The 13,784-nt window shown below is 52.2% G+C and overlaps 2 protein-coding genes across 2 annotated transcripts; both read left to right on the top strand.

Moving 5' to 3' along the window:
• Positions 1 to 1,699: 1,699 nt before the first annotated feature.
• Positions 1,700 to 7,301, top strand: CGGC5_v015923 (uncharacterized protein; the record flags this gene model as incomplete). Its single annotated transcript, XM_032033516.1, has 3 exons — positions 1,700 to 5,533; positions 5,583 to 7,206; positions 7,258 to 7,301. The coding sequence occupies 3 exons, from the start codon at positions 1,700 to 1,702 to the stop codon at positions 7,299 to 7,301; spliced, it is 5,502 nt and encodes a 1,833-aa protein (XP_031887247.1).
• A 2,180-nt stretch (positions 7,302 to 9,481) lies between these two features.
• On the top strand, positions 9,482 to 10,253 carry CGGC5_v015922 (uncharacterized protein; the record flags this gene model as incomplete). Its single annotated transcript, XM_032033515.1, has 2 exons — positions 9,482 to 10,023; positions 10,094 to 10,253. 2 exons carry the CDS (start codon positions 9,482 to 9,484, stop codon positions 10,251 to 10,253), a joined length of 702 nt encoding a protein of 233 aa, XP_031887246.1.
• Between the last annotated feature and the right edge of the window lie 3,531 nt (positions 10,254 to 13,784).

The raw sequence follows: 13,784 nt of genomic DNA, 5'->3' as shown, positions 1-13,784 counted from the left end.
AGGCCCTTTTCACACGCCCCAAGCATGCGGCGGCAATTGGCCCGTCTCCCGGTGCCTTCCCAGCTCTTTTCGGGAAGGGAGCGAGGGACAACTCATCAAGCACCTCCACCCTCGTGGGACAAGAGCCCATCTGTTGGTCCGTCACAGTCGCACCCGTTTTTAGCTTCTTGGATTCTGGAGTGTACCTTCTGATCTCTGACCACGAAAGCAGAGGGCATCTCACCCGTAAGTCAGGCGAAAACGCTCCCGTCTGAGGTTTTGGGAGGACCTAGGGTTCTCTTCTCCGCTCGCCTCAGAGAGTTCCGAGTGTCTGTCTGTCAGTCGACCAGTGTTCCCAGCCAGCCCAAGAGCAGCGCAGCGCAGCGCAGCCCAAAGAACCAGAAACACCCGGCCCAGCCCAGCCCGCTCCCGCGCTCACCTTACCAACTTGAGAAGTTGAGATGACGACGGGTACCTCTAGCGCCCATAGATTGCCGCGACGTTGATCTTGTACCGCAATAACAAAGCCTCATAAGCTTGGACGAGCCGGGGGAGGCCCTGTAGGCCGCAAACCACAGAAACCCAAGAGTCAGACGCGAGACGCCGTCACAGACAGAGGCAGAAGAGCCCGACGAAGCGTCCATCTGTTAGTTGCGTTCCCCCTCCCTCGAGCCTGCTTCCCTGTCACTTTTGTCCCTTCTGCCCTTCAAGCTTGTGCCTGTGTGCTGTGCTGCCTTGCATCATCCCAGACTGTGAACCTGTCCATCGCTGTCACTGTCGCCGCCGTCTACCTCGACCCCCGGTGCTGCCCGTCGTTTGTCTGTCGCCTTCTCTCTCTTCTTTCTCACCTCGTCGCTTGCGCCTCTATTATCGACCACCGTTTGCTACAACCCGACCTTCTCAAAAACTGTTTCCACACTTTCGTTCTCGACTTGATATTCTTTTCGATTTCTGTTTCAGCATCTAGCGACAGCCTCGACGTCGGAGGAGCAAAAAGTGTAAAACAAGAAATTAAAAAAATAAAGCGAGTCGCAAAATCAAAGGAGGCACTACCCCTGGAGCTTACCTGCCTCTCTGGTTCAGCTTCAAGATCCGCAACTGGGGCAACCACCAGCCCAGCCACCCCAGTTTGGGAACCGCCAACCTTACCTGACCTCACCTCGCACTGCACCTCGACCACTCGGCCTTTCCCTTGCGCCATCATACACTGCTGCTCTGCTGCACGCATTTTCCCTCACTTTTTTCACCACCTAATATTCCTCTTGGTTGCTTTTTTCATTGCTGTGCGTGTGGCATCAGCGGCCACATACCGCATTTTTTCTTCTACTTTTGCCTCTTGACATTCACCCCCCTCTTTGCGCGCAAACATCGCCGGATCGCAACGGCCCCCAACAAACGGCGTGAGCTCGCCTCGCTTCGCCTGCCTGCCCAGCTTATCGCCCAGCCCGCCCAGTTTTTTTTTTTTCCCGCAGTAACGAACTGCTCCTGATGTCTTGAACGGCGAACCGGCACCCACAACAAACCCTTGCCCGCCTGCTTCGGCAACCCACTCACACTCACCTCTCCCTCTTCCCTCTTCCTTCTTTCCTTGATCCAAGGGGAAGGACAAGAGAAAGCAAAGAAGAGAGGTGTGTGAGCCGCAGTACGAGAGGCACTCGTCTTCCGCGCCCGCGCAACACCACCCGCTCCGTCGCCGAGGCCTCGAGCTGTTCACCACACAATGGGTGTTGACTCGAACAAGCCTCCTCCACTCCCTGCCCCGACCGAGACCGACTCCATCACCCCCACCGAATTGGCGACCGATGTGTCCAGGCCAAACGACGAATCTTCCCACTACTCTCTCCCCTCAGACGGCACTCCCGTCACCATCAAAACCCGCGGCCACAGAGCCAATCGCTCCCAGACCTCGTTGTTGATCGAGTATTTCGAGGGTGGCAAGCCTGGCGACTCCAGCTCCGTCAGCCGTAAGCCCAGCGTCCGCGTGCGCTTGACACCGTCAAAGAAGCACCGCCACGACCACATCCAGATCACCGAGACCAAGAGCAGCAGCGTCCGCAAGGCCTCGCTGACCCGTCGTGTACAACAACCCTCCACCACAACCTCGTCCCATCTGGACGTCGAAGCCCTCGAGGGCGAGGACGGAGAGAGTATGCGATCCTACGCCTCCGCCACCGAGGAGTCCAATGTGTCCAAAAACCCCATCGACATCGAGATCGACCGCAGCGGACGTCGTCGAAGACCAGCGAGCCCGTTGATCCCAGACGTCGACGCTGCACACGAATCTACTTACCTGCCTCCAAACCTTTCCGAGATCTCGGCCATTCCTAATGACAGCTTCCTAGACGGCTCTCCCGGCTCGACCGTCTTGACAAAATCGTCCGAGACTAGACGCAACAAGAGTTCGACTCGAGGTGGCGAGATGGCTGCCGGTGTTGCTGGCGCAATGGCTGGTGCTGCTGCTGCCGACCAAGTGAGGAGCAAAAAGAGACACAGCGGTGAGAGGCGAGTCTCTGGTGAGAAGTTGAAGGATAAAGACCGCAAGCACCGCTCAAGTAAAAGCCGAACAAGCAGCATCAGCGAAAAGCAATCCGAGGCTGGAACGCGATCGCCTAGGCGACGCTCTAGCCGCAATCACGTTGACTCGCTCGTGTCTGGGGCAGATTCCAGCGTTTTATCATCCAGCATTTCTCCCAGCCATCGCTCGTATGATCAGAGCTCTGTCCGCTCTGGAGCTTCCAAGTCTTCCATCAACAACCCCAAATTGTTGGAAACCGTCGAGGACGCCATTCGCCGACTGATCCTGCCGGAATTGAGTGCTCTGAAGCGCGAGCAAAGCAAGCGCGAAAGTCGTCGCAGCTCTCTTACCTCCACCGGCACAGGCACATCCCTTTCTCGGGAGGACCTGGGGGTCGACCGACGCAGATCCGACAAGCGCAGCGAATCTGGCCGCGACAGTCGTCACAGAGAGCGCAGAGATCGCGAGGCCCGGCATGAATACACCGAGTCACCTCGCAGCATCGCCGAGTCTGTTGAGGGAGAGTCAGTACTGTCAGTCGATGACACTCCACGACGAAGCAATGGAGCGCTCAAGGCTGCCGCAGGAGGTGCAGCTGTCGCTGGCCTTGCTGCGGCCGCGTTGGATGCAACCTCGCCACCAGCCGACGACAGAAGACAGCGCAGAAGACGGCGTGCGGATGGATCAGCTAGGAGCCGCAGCTTGGGTCGTGAGAAGTACAACGAAGAGTTTGAGGAGGAAGAGGTCCCTGCACCACCAATGCCCTTGATGAGTGAGATCAATCCTTCAGAGATGACTCGCACCTCAATTCTGTCGGTAGATTCCCTCGCCGACCGCCCTCACTCCGCCATGGAAGAGAAGGCTGTTATTCAGGAGGTTGCCAGGGGCAATGCTGCTTCTGCCGCATCAACGCCAACACCTACCCAGACGCCAGCAGCTCAAACACCAACTTCCAATTTGCAAATTCTGGGCACGAAACACGCCAACGTGTCGCATGGTGATTTGAGAGAGCTGTCCCGCACCAGGACCGGAGAACTCACCGAGCAGCGTGAGGTAGACGATTACAGCAGCCCCAACCAGTCGCGGATCGATGATTATGACGACTACGATGACCGAAGCCGTGTGGATGGTGACGGCGACTACGACGATTCCAACGAGTTCGACTACTACAACACCCAGGATGTACCGCCTCCTCTAAAGTATGTCCCGTACCAACCCGAACGCCGCGGCCTGAGCCCCATCTACAGTGTTTCTGGATACACTGAGGCTGGAAGTGAGACCGCTGCTCAGCGTGATTCCCGAATGTCGCATGGCACTGCATCACCGACAAAGTCCCACCCCTCTCAACCGGACATGAGAGCTTTGTCTCCTTCGTCATCGATACCCAGCAACGTAATGGGCAGAGGCTTCGACGAACAATCTGAATTCAGCGTCATAGAACCCGGTCACGGCTTCCCCAACAGCGAGTTGACGCAGAACAGCGAGGCTGGCTACAGACAGAGCGAGCTGACACAGGACAGCGAACCTGGGTACAGGCAGAGCGAGCTTACGCAGGATAGCGAGGCTGGATACAGACAGAGCGAACTCACGCAAGACAGCGAGGCTGGATACAGGAACAGCCAGCTCACGGAGAACAGCGATGCTGATTACCGCAACAGCCAGTACACCGAAGGCAGTGATGTCTTGGGATCCGGCCAGGCCGTACGCGGTATTATGGCCAACCCCAACATTATCCACGTAGCGAACGGCGTGGAATCGAATGTCGCTTCCTTGATCGACGGGTCCATGCTCGATCAGTCTATCATGACCACTGGATCTGGTTACGAGTACGGAAGGGATTCTCAAGTCTCTTACGGAGACTCCAACGTTTCGTACGATGACCAGCCTAGCAAGCTTAACATTCGATCGCGCGAGGTCAGCCCCGAGAAGGGCTCCGTCGCTAGCCACCGTGAATTCTTCGAGCAGCGTGAGCGTGAGAGCAGCCGGACGCCTACCTCTAGCCGCCAGAGCAGGTCAAGAGAGTTCAATGGAGAGTACGACCTCGATGAGTACGGTAGGAAGGTTGCTCCTTTGAGCTACAAGAACTCCCCATCTACCTCAACAAGACACTCGCCCACGGCTTCCGAGAAGGCGATTGCCGCAGGAGCCGTTGGCGCTGCCGCTGCCGCTCTGAAAGCTGCGAAGGATAGGAAGCAGCCAACTGTTGAAGAAGTCGATGAGGAACAAGACGAGTGGGTTGGTGACGGCATCGGACGAAACAAGTCTTTCAAGCAGCGAACTATGGAGGGACGCGAGCCCAACCACACTCCGGCTCACAGTGTCGACCGCCTCGACTTGGAAGACCAGCCAAAGATGGGTGCTAGTGCCATGCCCGCCTTGCATGATCCCATGCCTGAGGTCGGATACGTCGACGACGACGCCTTGACCAACCCGTCTCTCGTCCGCGAACCCCTTGGCGGTAGCGATAATGACGACCACGGTCACTGGCCTGGAGACGTTACCCCTCGCCAGAGCGATGTCGGCACATTTGAGGAGTACAGTGAAAAGCATGGCCACGGCTTGGGCATGGCCGCCGCCGGTGCTGCCACAGGGGCTGCTGTCGGTGCAGCTTTGGCTCACCACCGCCAGCCAAGTCAAGAACACGAGGATGAGTGGCGGCGCACATCAGCCGAGCGGAAGCGGGACACTGTCATCACAAACCCGTATGACGGTGCCAGCCCCATTGACAATCCCGACCTCCTCGGCGCCCGTGGCTTCGATGATGCTTACGATGCTCATTACCATGGCAGCCCTGTTCACAAGAACCTGGACGAAGGCTACATCTCCCAGGGCCCCCTTCAATCGCCCAACGGCCAGCCCAAGGGCAAGGCTCTTATGCCTTTTAACGATCCCGGTGCGGAGGATCCCTTCTACATGCCCCAGCACGCGAGGCACCTCAGTGGCATGTCTCAGGGCATGGCCTCTCCCATTTACGACGCTTCCACCGGAAACGGGATCGACAGCATCGAGTCCAAGGACATCATCGCTCTTATGCAACATGTAAGTTTGTGAACGATTCCACATTTGAATACGCACTGACATTCTCTAGCTTATGGTCCGCGACGCCCAAAGAAGCGCCCGAGACACTGAAATTCTCGTCACACTCGTCCGTTCCGCAGCTGAGATGCGCAACTCCTTTGAGGACCTCAAGAAGCTCCTTGCCAACACTGAAGACGTCATTATCAAGGAGGTCCAGGAGAACACCGAGGAGACGGTCAAGAACGTTATCGGCGGTCCCCGTCCCTACCCCGGCAGCCTTCCCCCGCGATCCATCAAGGGCCTGAGCGGTGCAGCTTCCCAGCATAGCACCCTTGATGAGACGACCAAGAAGAGTAACTTCTTCCGCAAGGCTCTCAAGGGTCTCAGCAATAAGGGCACAAACGATCTTGGCAGAATTGAGGACATGTTGAACCAGCTTTTGAGCGAGGTCGACACCCTCAAGGCCCAGACTGTGCGACCTGGCGGTGGTCAGTCTTATGAGAATCTTGGCCAAGAGATGCAGTACGAGCAAGACCGCGGTTACGAGCCTGAAGGCCAAGCTGGCACCTCCTCCACAAGCCATGGCTCGGGCATGTCTTCCTTTGCCCAGTCGCGTGGTCCTTCAAAGATGGGATACGAACCCAACCGTATCAGCACAGTCCACGAAGACAATGAGGAGGAATACCACCAGGGTCTGCAGACTCCTAGAAGTGAATTCCAGCGTGCCGACTCCATGCCTCTTAGTACACCTCCCCAACAACCCCACACGCGCAACGCATCAATGAGCAACGAGAACACACCAAAGACGGAGAAGGCGAAGAAGCACAAGTCCCGAGGATCCTCCAGCTGGTTCCCCAAGATTTCCCGGTGGTCTGAGTCGACAGCTACGAGCGTCGGCAAAGCCTTCCGCATGAGCGGTTCCAGCAAGAAAGACCAAGAAGAAGAGTTCCTTCAGCACCCTCCCTCCAGGTCCGGATCCGACTTCCGATACGACGACCGTTATCAAGATGACTACCAGAGCGACCAGCTGCACTCTGGCTTCTCCCAACAGGACCTCGTTCCTCCCCAGCGGCTTGAGACCGTCCCGCCTGCGCCTGGCACTTACATGACCCCTGAGGATCCCAAATACAAGGCACACCGTAACTCGGTCAACCTCCAGCATCCCCAGCCACGCCAAGGACAGACCGAGAGATTCAAGGCAGCATTGGAGAGCCAAGCCTACGAGTACGACACGCCGATGTCGCCCAACACTGCCGACTGGGCCGGTTCGGCTACCAGTTTGAACCGCTTCCCGGCGAATGCCAACAACCGCTACAGCAATTCCGGCGCTGGCACCGGCGAGTACTGGAACTCGTCCCCTGCAGGTCCTCCTCGGCCCCCTAAGGAGCCCATTGATGACAGGGCCACAACCCCTTCTAGGGCCACAACTCCCTCCAGGGCTACCACGCCTTCCAAGGCCCGCATCTCTAAGCTGGCATCGAAGACCAGTCCTCTCCCCTACAACAGCGTTGAGAGCGGCTATGGCACCGGGCCGGGCACCCAGCCCAGCAACTACACCGACAGCCCCAAGCTGGAGAACCGTAACCTCAACGCCGCTCTTGGCATGCCAACTCGCAGGCCCAGTGGACCCCGGGCCATGACCCCCAAGAGTGCGGAGGAGGAAGCCGCCAGGGAAGAGCGACGTCGCAAGAGAGGTAAGCAGACTGTTACGCATGTTGACCAGAGCTTGTTCTAACATTTCACAGACACTTTTGGCACTGTCGCAAGCAACGAGACCGACACGTTTTAGAAGAAATTTTCCATCGCAACGTCTTTTTATTCGGTACAAGAGAGTGAGCACTGCCACATGAGTTGATGCTACTGGATAGCTTGACCACATGATCAACCTATAATCATCAGACATATTGAAGCAGATCTGTGCAATCTGCTATAGAAATGGCAGGGAAGGATCTGTCAAGCGGCAACGGACCTAAAAAGGAGAAGAGTCCGGACGGAGGAAGCGGAGGAAACAGAGGGAAAAGTGTTTCGCTACTCGACCTTACGACGACATGACACGCAATTGATGGTTTTGCGTTTGAGCGATGTTTTGAGGGGAGGGAAACAGCGATATGGCCCTTCCCCCCTCAAGTCGAGGCATGAGGATTGGGTTTGAAACGCACATGATGTGAAAGTTGGTTGATACCACATATTTTTCTGGAATCCGGGGGACTGCGTGAGGTATTTCATTGGCAGTCCAAGTTCAGGTAGATACCATAAGGAGGGGACTGTAATTGTAGTCGTGGATAATGGAATTTTCACCCTGCCTTGACAACTTTTGGGCCTTTTGCATGGGAAGTGAATGCGTGATGTTGTGGGTTGGCTAATGGGTCTTCTTTCCTGGATTTATCAGCCAGTCTGAATGATGTATGCAGTCGACTGACGGGTATGGCAGGCTGGGCTGGATTAGTCAAGTCCCGCGCGCGCCTGGCGTTATTTGGCGGAAGCCCGCCAGATGCAGACGCGGATGTAAATGCGGACGAAATGCTTTGGTTTTACCAATGCGAGCCGCGCGCATCCTTCGCATACATGCTAGGCGGGGGCATGGAGACGATTGACTACCTGTACCAAGTTATGGTGATTGAATCCTCAGATGCGACGATTGTCTCTCGGTTGTGGATTTCCGAGCACTGCCCTCTGTCTTGGCCGGTCGAGTTGGTGGTATATGGGGGTTTGTCAGCGTGGCTGACTCTCTTTTACCTTGCCCCACGCCCAGTTCCGATTTGGTCTTTGGGTAAGGAGAAAGTTAGCAGCACAACGGTGCTGCCTGCGGGCCTCAGCCCCAGGTAACTGCGTTATATAAGCTGCGTGGTTCAAAAAAGAGACTTTTCGAGACTAATTAACAGGGTACTTATAGTAGCTATATTACTATAAATCCTCCTATACTTAATATTACTATATCTTAGCTAATAAAGCTATTTACTATATTAAAGTTCTTAAAATATTTAATTACGCTATATCTAATATTTAGTATAAAATACTATTATTAATAGTAATTAGTATAACTTTAAGATCTTATTAAGTTTAATAGATTACTACTTCATATTATATAATACTAAAAAGAACTATATAAGTACTTAAGAAGTATATTTAAATATTTTAGTAGTTACTTAAGTTATTTACTATTAAAATATTAATACTTCTCTTAGAATTAAAATAATAGTTAAAAAAGTTTAGCTAGAAACTAATATAATAGTAGAGATCTAAAGTGTAATTAAAGTTACTAGTAATATTCTTATATATATTAGTAATATTATACTAGTTAAGACTAGAGGCTATTAATATCTTAGCTATACTAAGAGTAATATATATAATAAGAATAAAGCTATAGTATTATAATCCTTACTTAGCTAATTATAGCTATACTAATCCTTTCTCTTAAGGTTCTCTATAACCTTAAGAGATAAGGCTAAATAGCAGGATATCTATCAATACCTTAAAGCTTATTAGTAAAAAAAAATCTCTTTTTAGAACACTAAAAAAAAAAACTGGGTAACAAAACCAAAGCAGCACAACGGTGCCTGCTTGACGCTACTCCCCTCGCTGAACTCGGTGAGGCTCTATTTGGTAACGTTGCTGGAATGGGGGAGTCGGCAACAGGCTCATCTTGTGGCTTGTGTCATTTGTCAGGTCGGTGGTCTGCATAGTGATGCGGGAGTAAATGCAAGTGAGATTCATGAGGGTGGACGGCGTCGTAAGGGGGGTTAGGCGGCTTTGATCGTCAAGACATGCCTGGGACTCATCGGTGGGCGATTTACAAAGCCCCTGGGTACGTGAACGCATGTTCATCAATCTGAATGATGGATATATAAGTCAGTCCTTCGAAGCGTTGCTCGAACCAATCCGTCTTCAAAGCAGAAGCTCTATCCAACATCATCTACACACAATTATATCAAGCTCTCACACACACACGCACACGCACACGCACACAACATGTCTCCCCCGGTCCTCCTCATCCTCGGCGCAGGCTCCCGCGTCGGCGCCAGCATCGCAAAGCACTTCTCCAACGCGGGCTACACCGTCGCCCTAGTCAGCCGCTCCGCGCCCTCCCCGCCGGCCGTTGACCCGTCAACCTCCTTCCTGCGCGTCCGCGCGGACCTGAGCGTGCCGGCACAGGTTTCCGCCGCGTTCGCCGCTGTGCGGTCCCACTTCGGCGGCGCGGCGCCGCGGGTGGTTGTGTACAACGCGGCGACGGTCTCGCAGCCGCGCGACGCGGAGAACCTGCTCAGCCTCGACGTGGGGACAGTCGAGGGCGATCTGAGGGTGAACGCGCTGGGTGCGTATGTGGCGGCGCAGGAGGCCGTGAAGGGGTGGACGGAGGCAGGGGAGGGGAGGGGCAGGTTTATCATGACGGGAAACCATTTGAATACCGGGCCGTTGCCTGTTCCGTTTCTGTTGACGCTGGGGATTGGGAAGAGCGCGGCGTGGTATTGGGTTGGGGCTGCTGATGGGTTTTTCAAGGGGAAGGGATGGAGGTAAGTTTCTTGGTTGCGGGCTTTAGCCTTGAGGATATCCCTGTGAACGGGGTGCTAACGAGGGTAACAGGTTCTTCTATGCTGATGAGAGGAAGGAGGACGGAAGTGGAGCGGGCGGGGATCTTGGGGCTGATTCTCATGGCAAGTTCTATTTGGAGCTTGCTGAGGGGGATGTTGCGGCTTTGCCATCAGATGTCACTTTTGTTGATGGGGAGTACAAGAAGTTCTGACTCCTGGACTCAGGCGGCGTGTGGATGGGTCAAACGTTGGTGAGGAAGATGGAGGACGGAAACTGGGAAGAGGCTTGACAACATTAGAGAATCGACTATCGGGTAGTACGCTATCGAGCGTCTTTCAAAGATGTGTGCTTCTGCAGGTCAACGGGACTCACTTGAGTTGCTACAGTATAATCGCAAATCGCTGGCAATACTTTGGCCCAATATATTGCTTTCATCAAGCCGACATAAGCATATAAAAGCGCTAGGTATCAGGTTAGCCAAGAATATCGTTGAAACACAATACTTGATTTACCAGAGATGGATGTCTACGCTTGTCTTCAACATATCTTTACTCAAGGTATTCACGTCATGTCCCAAGCATTAACTATCAAGGATGCGGCAGAGTATCAAAGACTTCGTCTTCTTGGTCGATCATCCGAACAGTATTCCGACTGAATACTCGACTAGTCGTATGAGTTTCTCCATGTCTGTACCTACTTCATGTAATGTCACCTCGCGATGAAAAGCATGCGATGCAGCCATCGTCTCACCGGTCGGGGGCAAATGAAGAGTGTGATTTCCACCACATTGGGCTTGTTTTGGTGTAAGCTTTGCTGTGCCTTAAATACTTTATATGTTACTAGGTAAGTTTTCAAGCAATCTTTACCACATGTAATAACACACTGAAAACCTATTGAGATAAGTGGTAGAGCCCAGCAAAGTCAGACTCACGGTTCGGACGTTCCCAACATTAGAATGAGGTATAAAAGACAGTCATGCAGTGATTACTCCGTCACACGCGCCACAAATTGTCCCAGAACTTGAAGGAGTGACAGCAGTTCTCGGCTTTTAGCGCTTTGGGACTTTACGACGGTGTGGCTTGTGACAGGAGGAAAGATTGATGCACCAGGCTCACGGTAGTGTTTGTCAATTTCTCTTACTTATTCCGGATATTAAAAAGTAATAGTCGCTTTAGTGCAGCAGCAAAGACACCACAGTCTTGATTTTGGCGGTAAAGCAATAGCTCGGCAGCTTCTGTAACCGAGCCGTTTCAATGTTTTTGTTGGTTATCGCATGCCTCCTGCCCATTTCTCGGTGGTAAGCACAAGAGTTGAGATTCTACGAAGAGACGACTGATAAAGGGTTCGTCTTGTATCGCGTTCTTGCTCCAGTTGCATTAATGGTTGCCACAACGTCTTGTCATCATACAATGTAAGCCGTGGTCATTGCCTTATCTCTGAATACCAGTTGTTTACAGTATAAAGCACACACGCAATTTGACAATGCCCGGTCGACTAGACAATCTTGTCTTTGTTTCGCTGGCGTGGCTTTGGCAACCATCCGGTTCTCCATGCCCTTGGCGGCAGGTTAAGAACTCAATCATGTTACCCTAGCTTCAAACTTTCAATGACCCGATGCTTTCCTTGAGACTTTTCCGTCAACAATTGCGAAATATTCCCATGGAATCATGCGGTAGAGCTACTTGAATGCCCAATCCCGAGTGTGTCCCCCATTGATGCCTTGCCTTTGAAGACGCCTTCCAACTATGTTTACCATTGCAAACCGAAAGGTTTAGTTTTCGTTCCTAGAGAGCTGGCTTTGTTAATCATAAGCTATAGATCTTTTCATGAGAAAATATCATCTGAAACCGTCTGCGGTGGTGTCTTTGGTGTTGGGAATGACGCACTACAAATATTGCAGCAAATGCGAAACGGTCATTTCCTACACCAAATTGGCTGGATCTGAGCTTACCTGCCTAAAAGAAGTGATAGACATGTCTGTCAGTCTTTTGCATGGACGTGAAAGGGAATGTTTGGGAAACTGTCACGAAAGGATCTTGCACAGCGGTCCTGGCTTCATTCGGTACGAATAAGAAGTAAATACCAACGCGATGAGACAAGATTGTCTTGAAACAGCAAGAGCATTTCCATTTGGCATCGGGTTTGAAGGATAGATCATGATATGGACAATAACACTCGGCGACAACTTTGACAATGAGGCCTCTTCGTCAAAGATAGTAAAAGACTGTATTTTCTGAATTGAAGCCATGATTTATCAATGCTGAGTCCATGGCTTCCGCCCCATAAATAGAGACGAAACGCCATTGAGGTCGTCCTTCGATATAGTCCAAGTCATAGTAAGCCCTGAAAGCAGTTGCGAGCTATCTCATTCATGCACATTAGTGGTACCTACCTTCGTGTCTAAAAGTCATGTCGGAGGACCAAACACCAGTACCGTTGTACTTCCTCGGCTTTAGAATCTTTTTCTGATGATACACAGACAGAGATGAACCAAGGCGAAACGATTAACAGCCACATGAAGCTGGGGGCGTTGTGCTAACTGCTTCCTCAGCTTTGCCTCTGTTGGTCAGATGGGGTCGACCGGAGTGCATCTACTTCCTCTTCGTGCTCACGAGATTCTGTTGGAAAAGAGGCTATCCAGCTTCTCAACAGTTACATAGTTTTTATATGTGCTTCATATCGTCTAAGGTTTGTTCAAGCCAGGTTTTAAGGTCCAAAACAGCCATCCATAATTGTCAATCGACAGTCACTAGCATGAGACGTCTTCACATTATGTGTCAGGCTTCCCCGTCTTGGACTCGTTAAAAGTTTAATGATCAAAGCATGTACGAATGAACCTCTCTTGTGAGTGTGGCCAACACCACCGAGCTCTGTCTTACGATTTCTCATCATCATTCGTACGTGATACACGACGGGAGCTCACCGTCTGGCCGCAAACCCTTCTCCACGCAAGGGGTTGCCATCTACTCCCATCGGTTTACCCTGCTGAGTGCTGTGTTCCCAGACGTACTCGGAATGAGAGCCGACATTGGCGTCTTTGCGTCAGTCAAAACTATGTCGGCCTAGAATTGAGTTTTCAGTCTTGTCGCCATCAGGATCTCGAGATGATCGTTGTGAACATTGTAGGAAACCCCGTCAGGTAACCAGCTCTTGTCGCTGTGGGTGAAATCAATCAAGAGTTTGAGTATCGCTGTTACCCAATACATTGCTTGATACAGGGAAAGATTGTTTGACACTCCGCAAAGCATTTCAGCATAAGGGTAACCAACCCTTTGAAGTTTGAACTGACTCACCGGGGAACCAGATCAATCGATCATCTTGGGCGGTTTGCATACGGATTATCACTGGAACCATTATCGAAATCTATGCAGATGAAGGTTCTACCCATAGCATTGAGAGCAGGTCGGTGAGAATATCCTACCGCTTTCCGGGGAGTATTCCGATATCATAAACCGAGGACAGCCGCGCGAAACGGCGAATGAATGCAAACGTCCTCGTGGCACTAACTCCGGCCAGAGAATACAGACATTTCCACAAACCCACTCAAAAGAGCAGAGGACTTAGAAGTTTCCAATCCGGGCTTTCGGCAATGGACCGGGAGAGAATTCTATTCCGAGCATGAGACTCTTCGTTCAAAGCCACCATTTAATGCAGCCTTAGCTTGCTCAGTATTAGCTAAAGTCCCTTGTGCCATTCATACTATGCACTGAATTTGAAGGCTTGTTACTAATCCATAACCCGT

The sequence above is a fragment of the Colletotrichum fructicola genome, assembly GCF_000319635.2.
Source record: "Colletotrichum fructicola Nara gc5 chromosome Unknown KSG_Nara_v1_contig10, whole genome shotgun sequence".
NCBI classification, from domain to species: Eukaryota; Fungi; Ascomycota; class Sordariomycetes; order Glomerellales; family Glomerellaceae; genus Colletotrichum; species Colletotrichum fructicola.
Note: the sequence above shows the minus strand (reverse complement) of the source record. Positions and strands in the feature narration are given on the sequence as shown.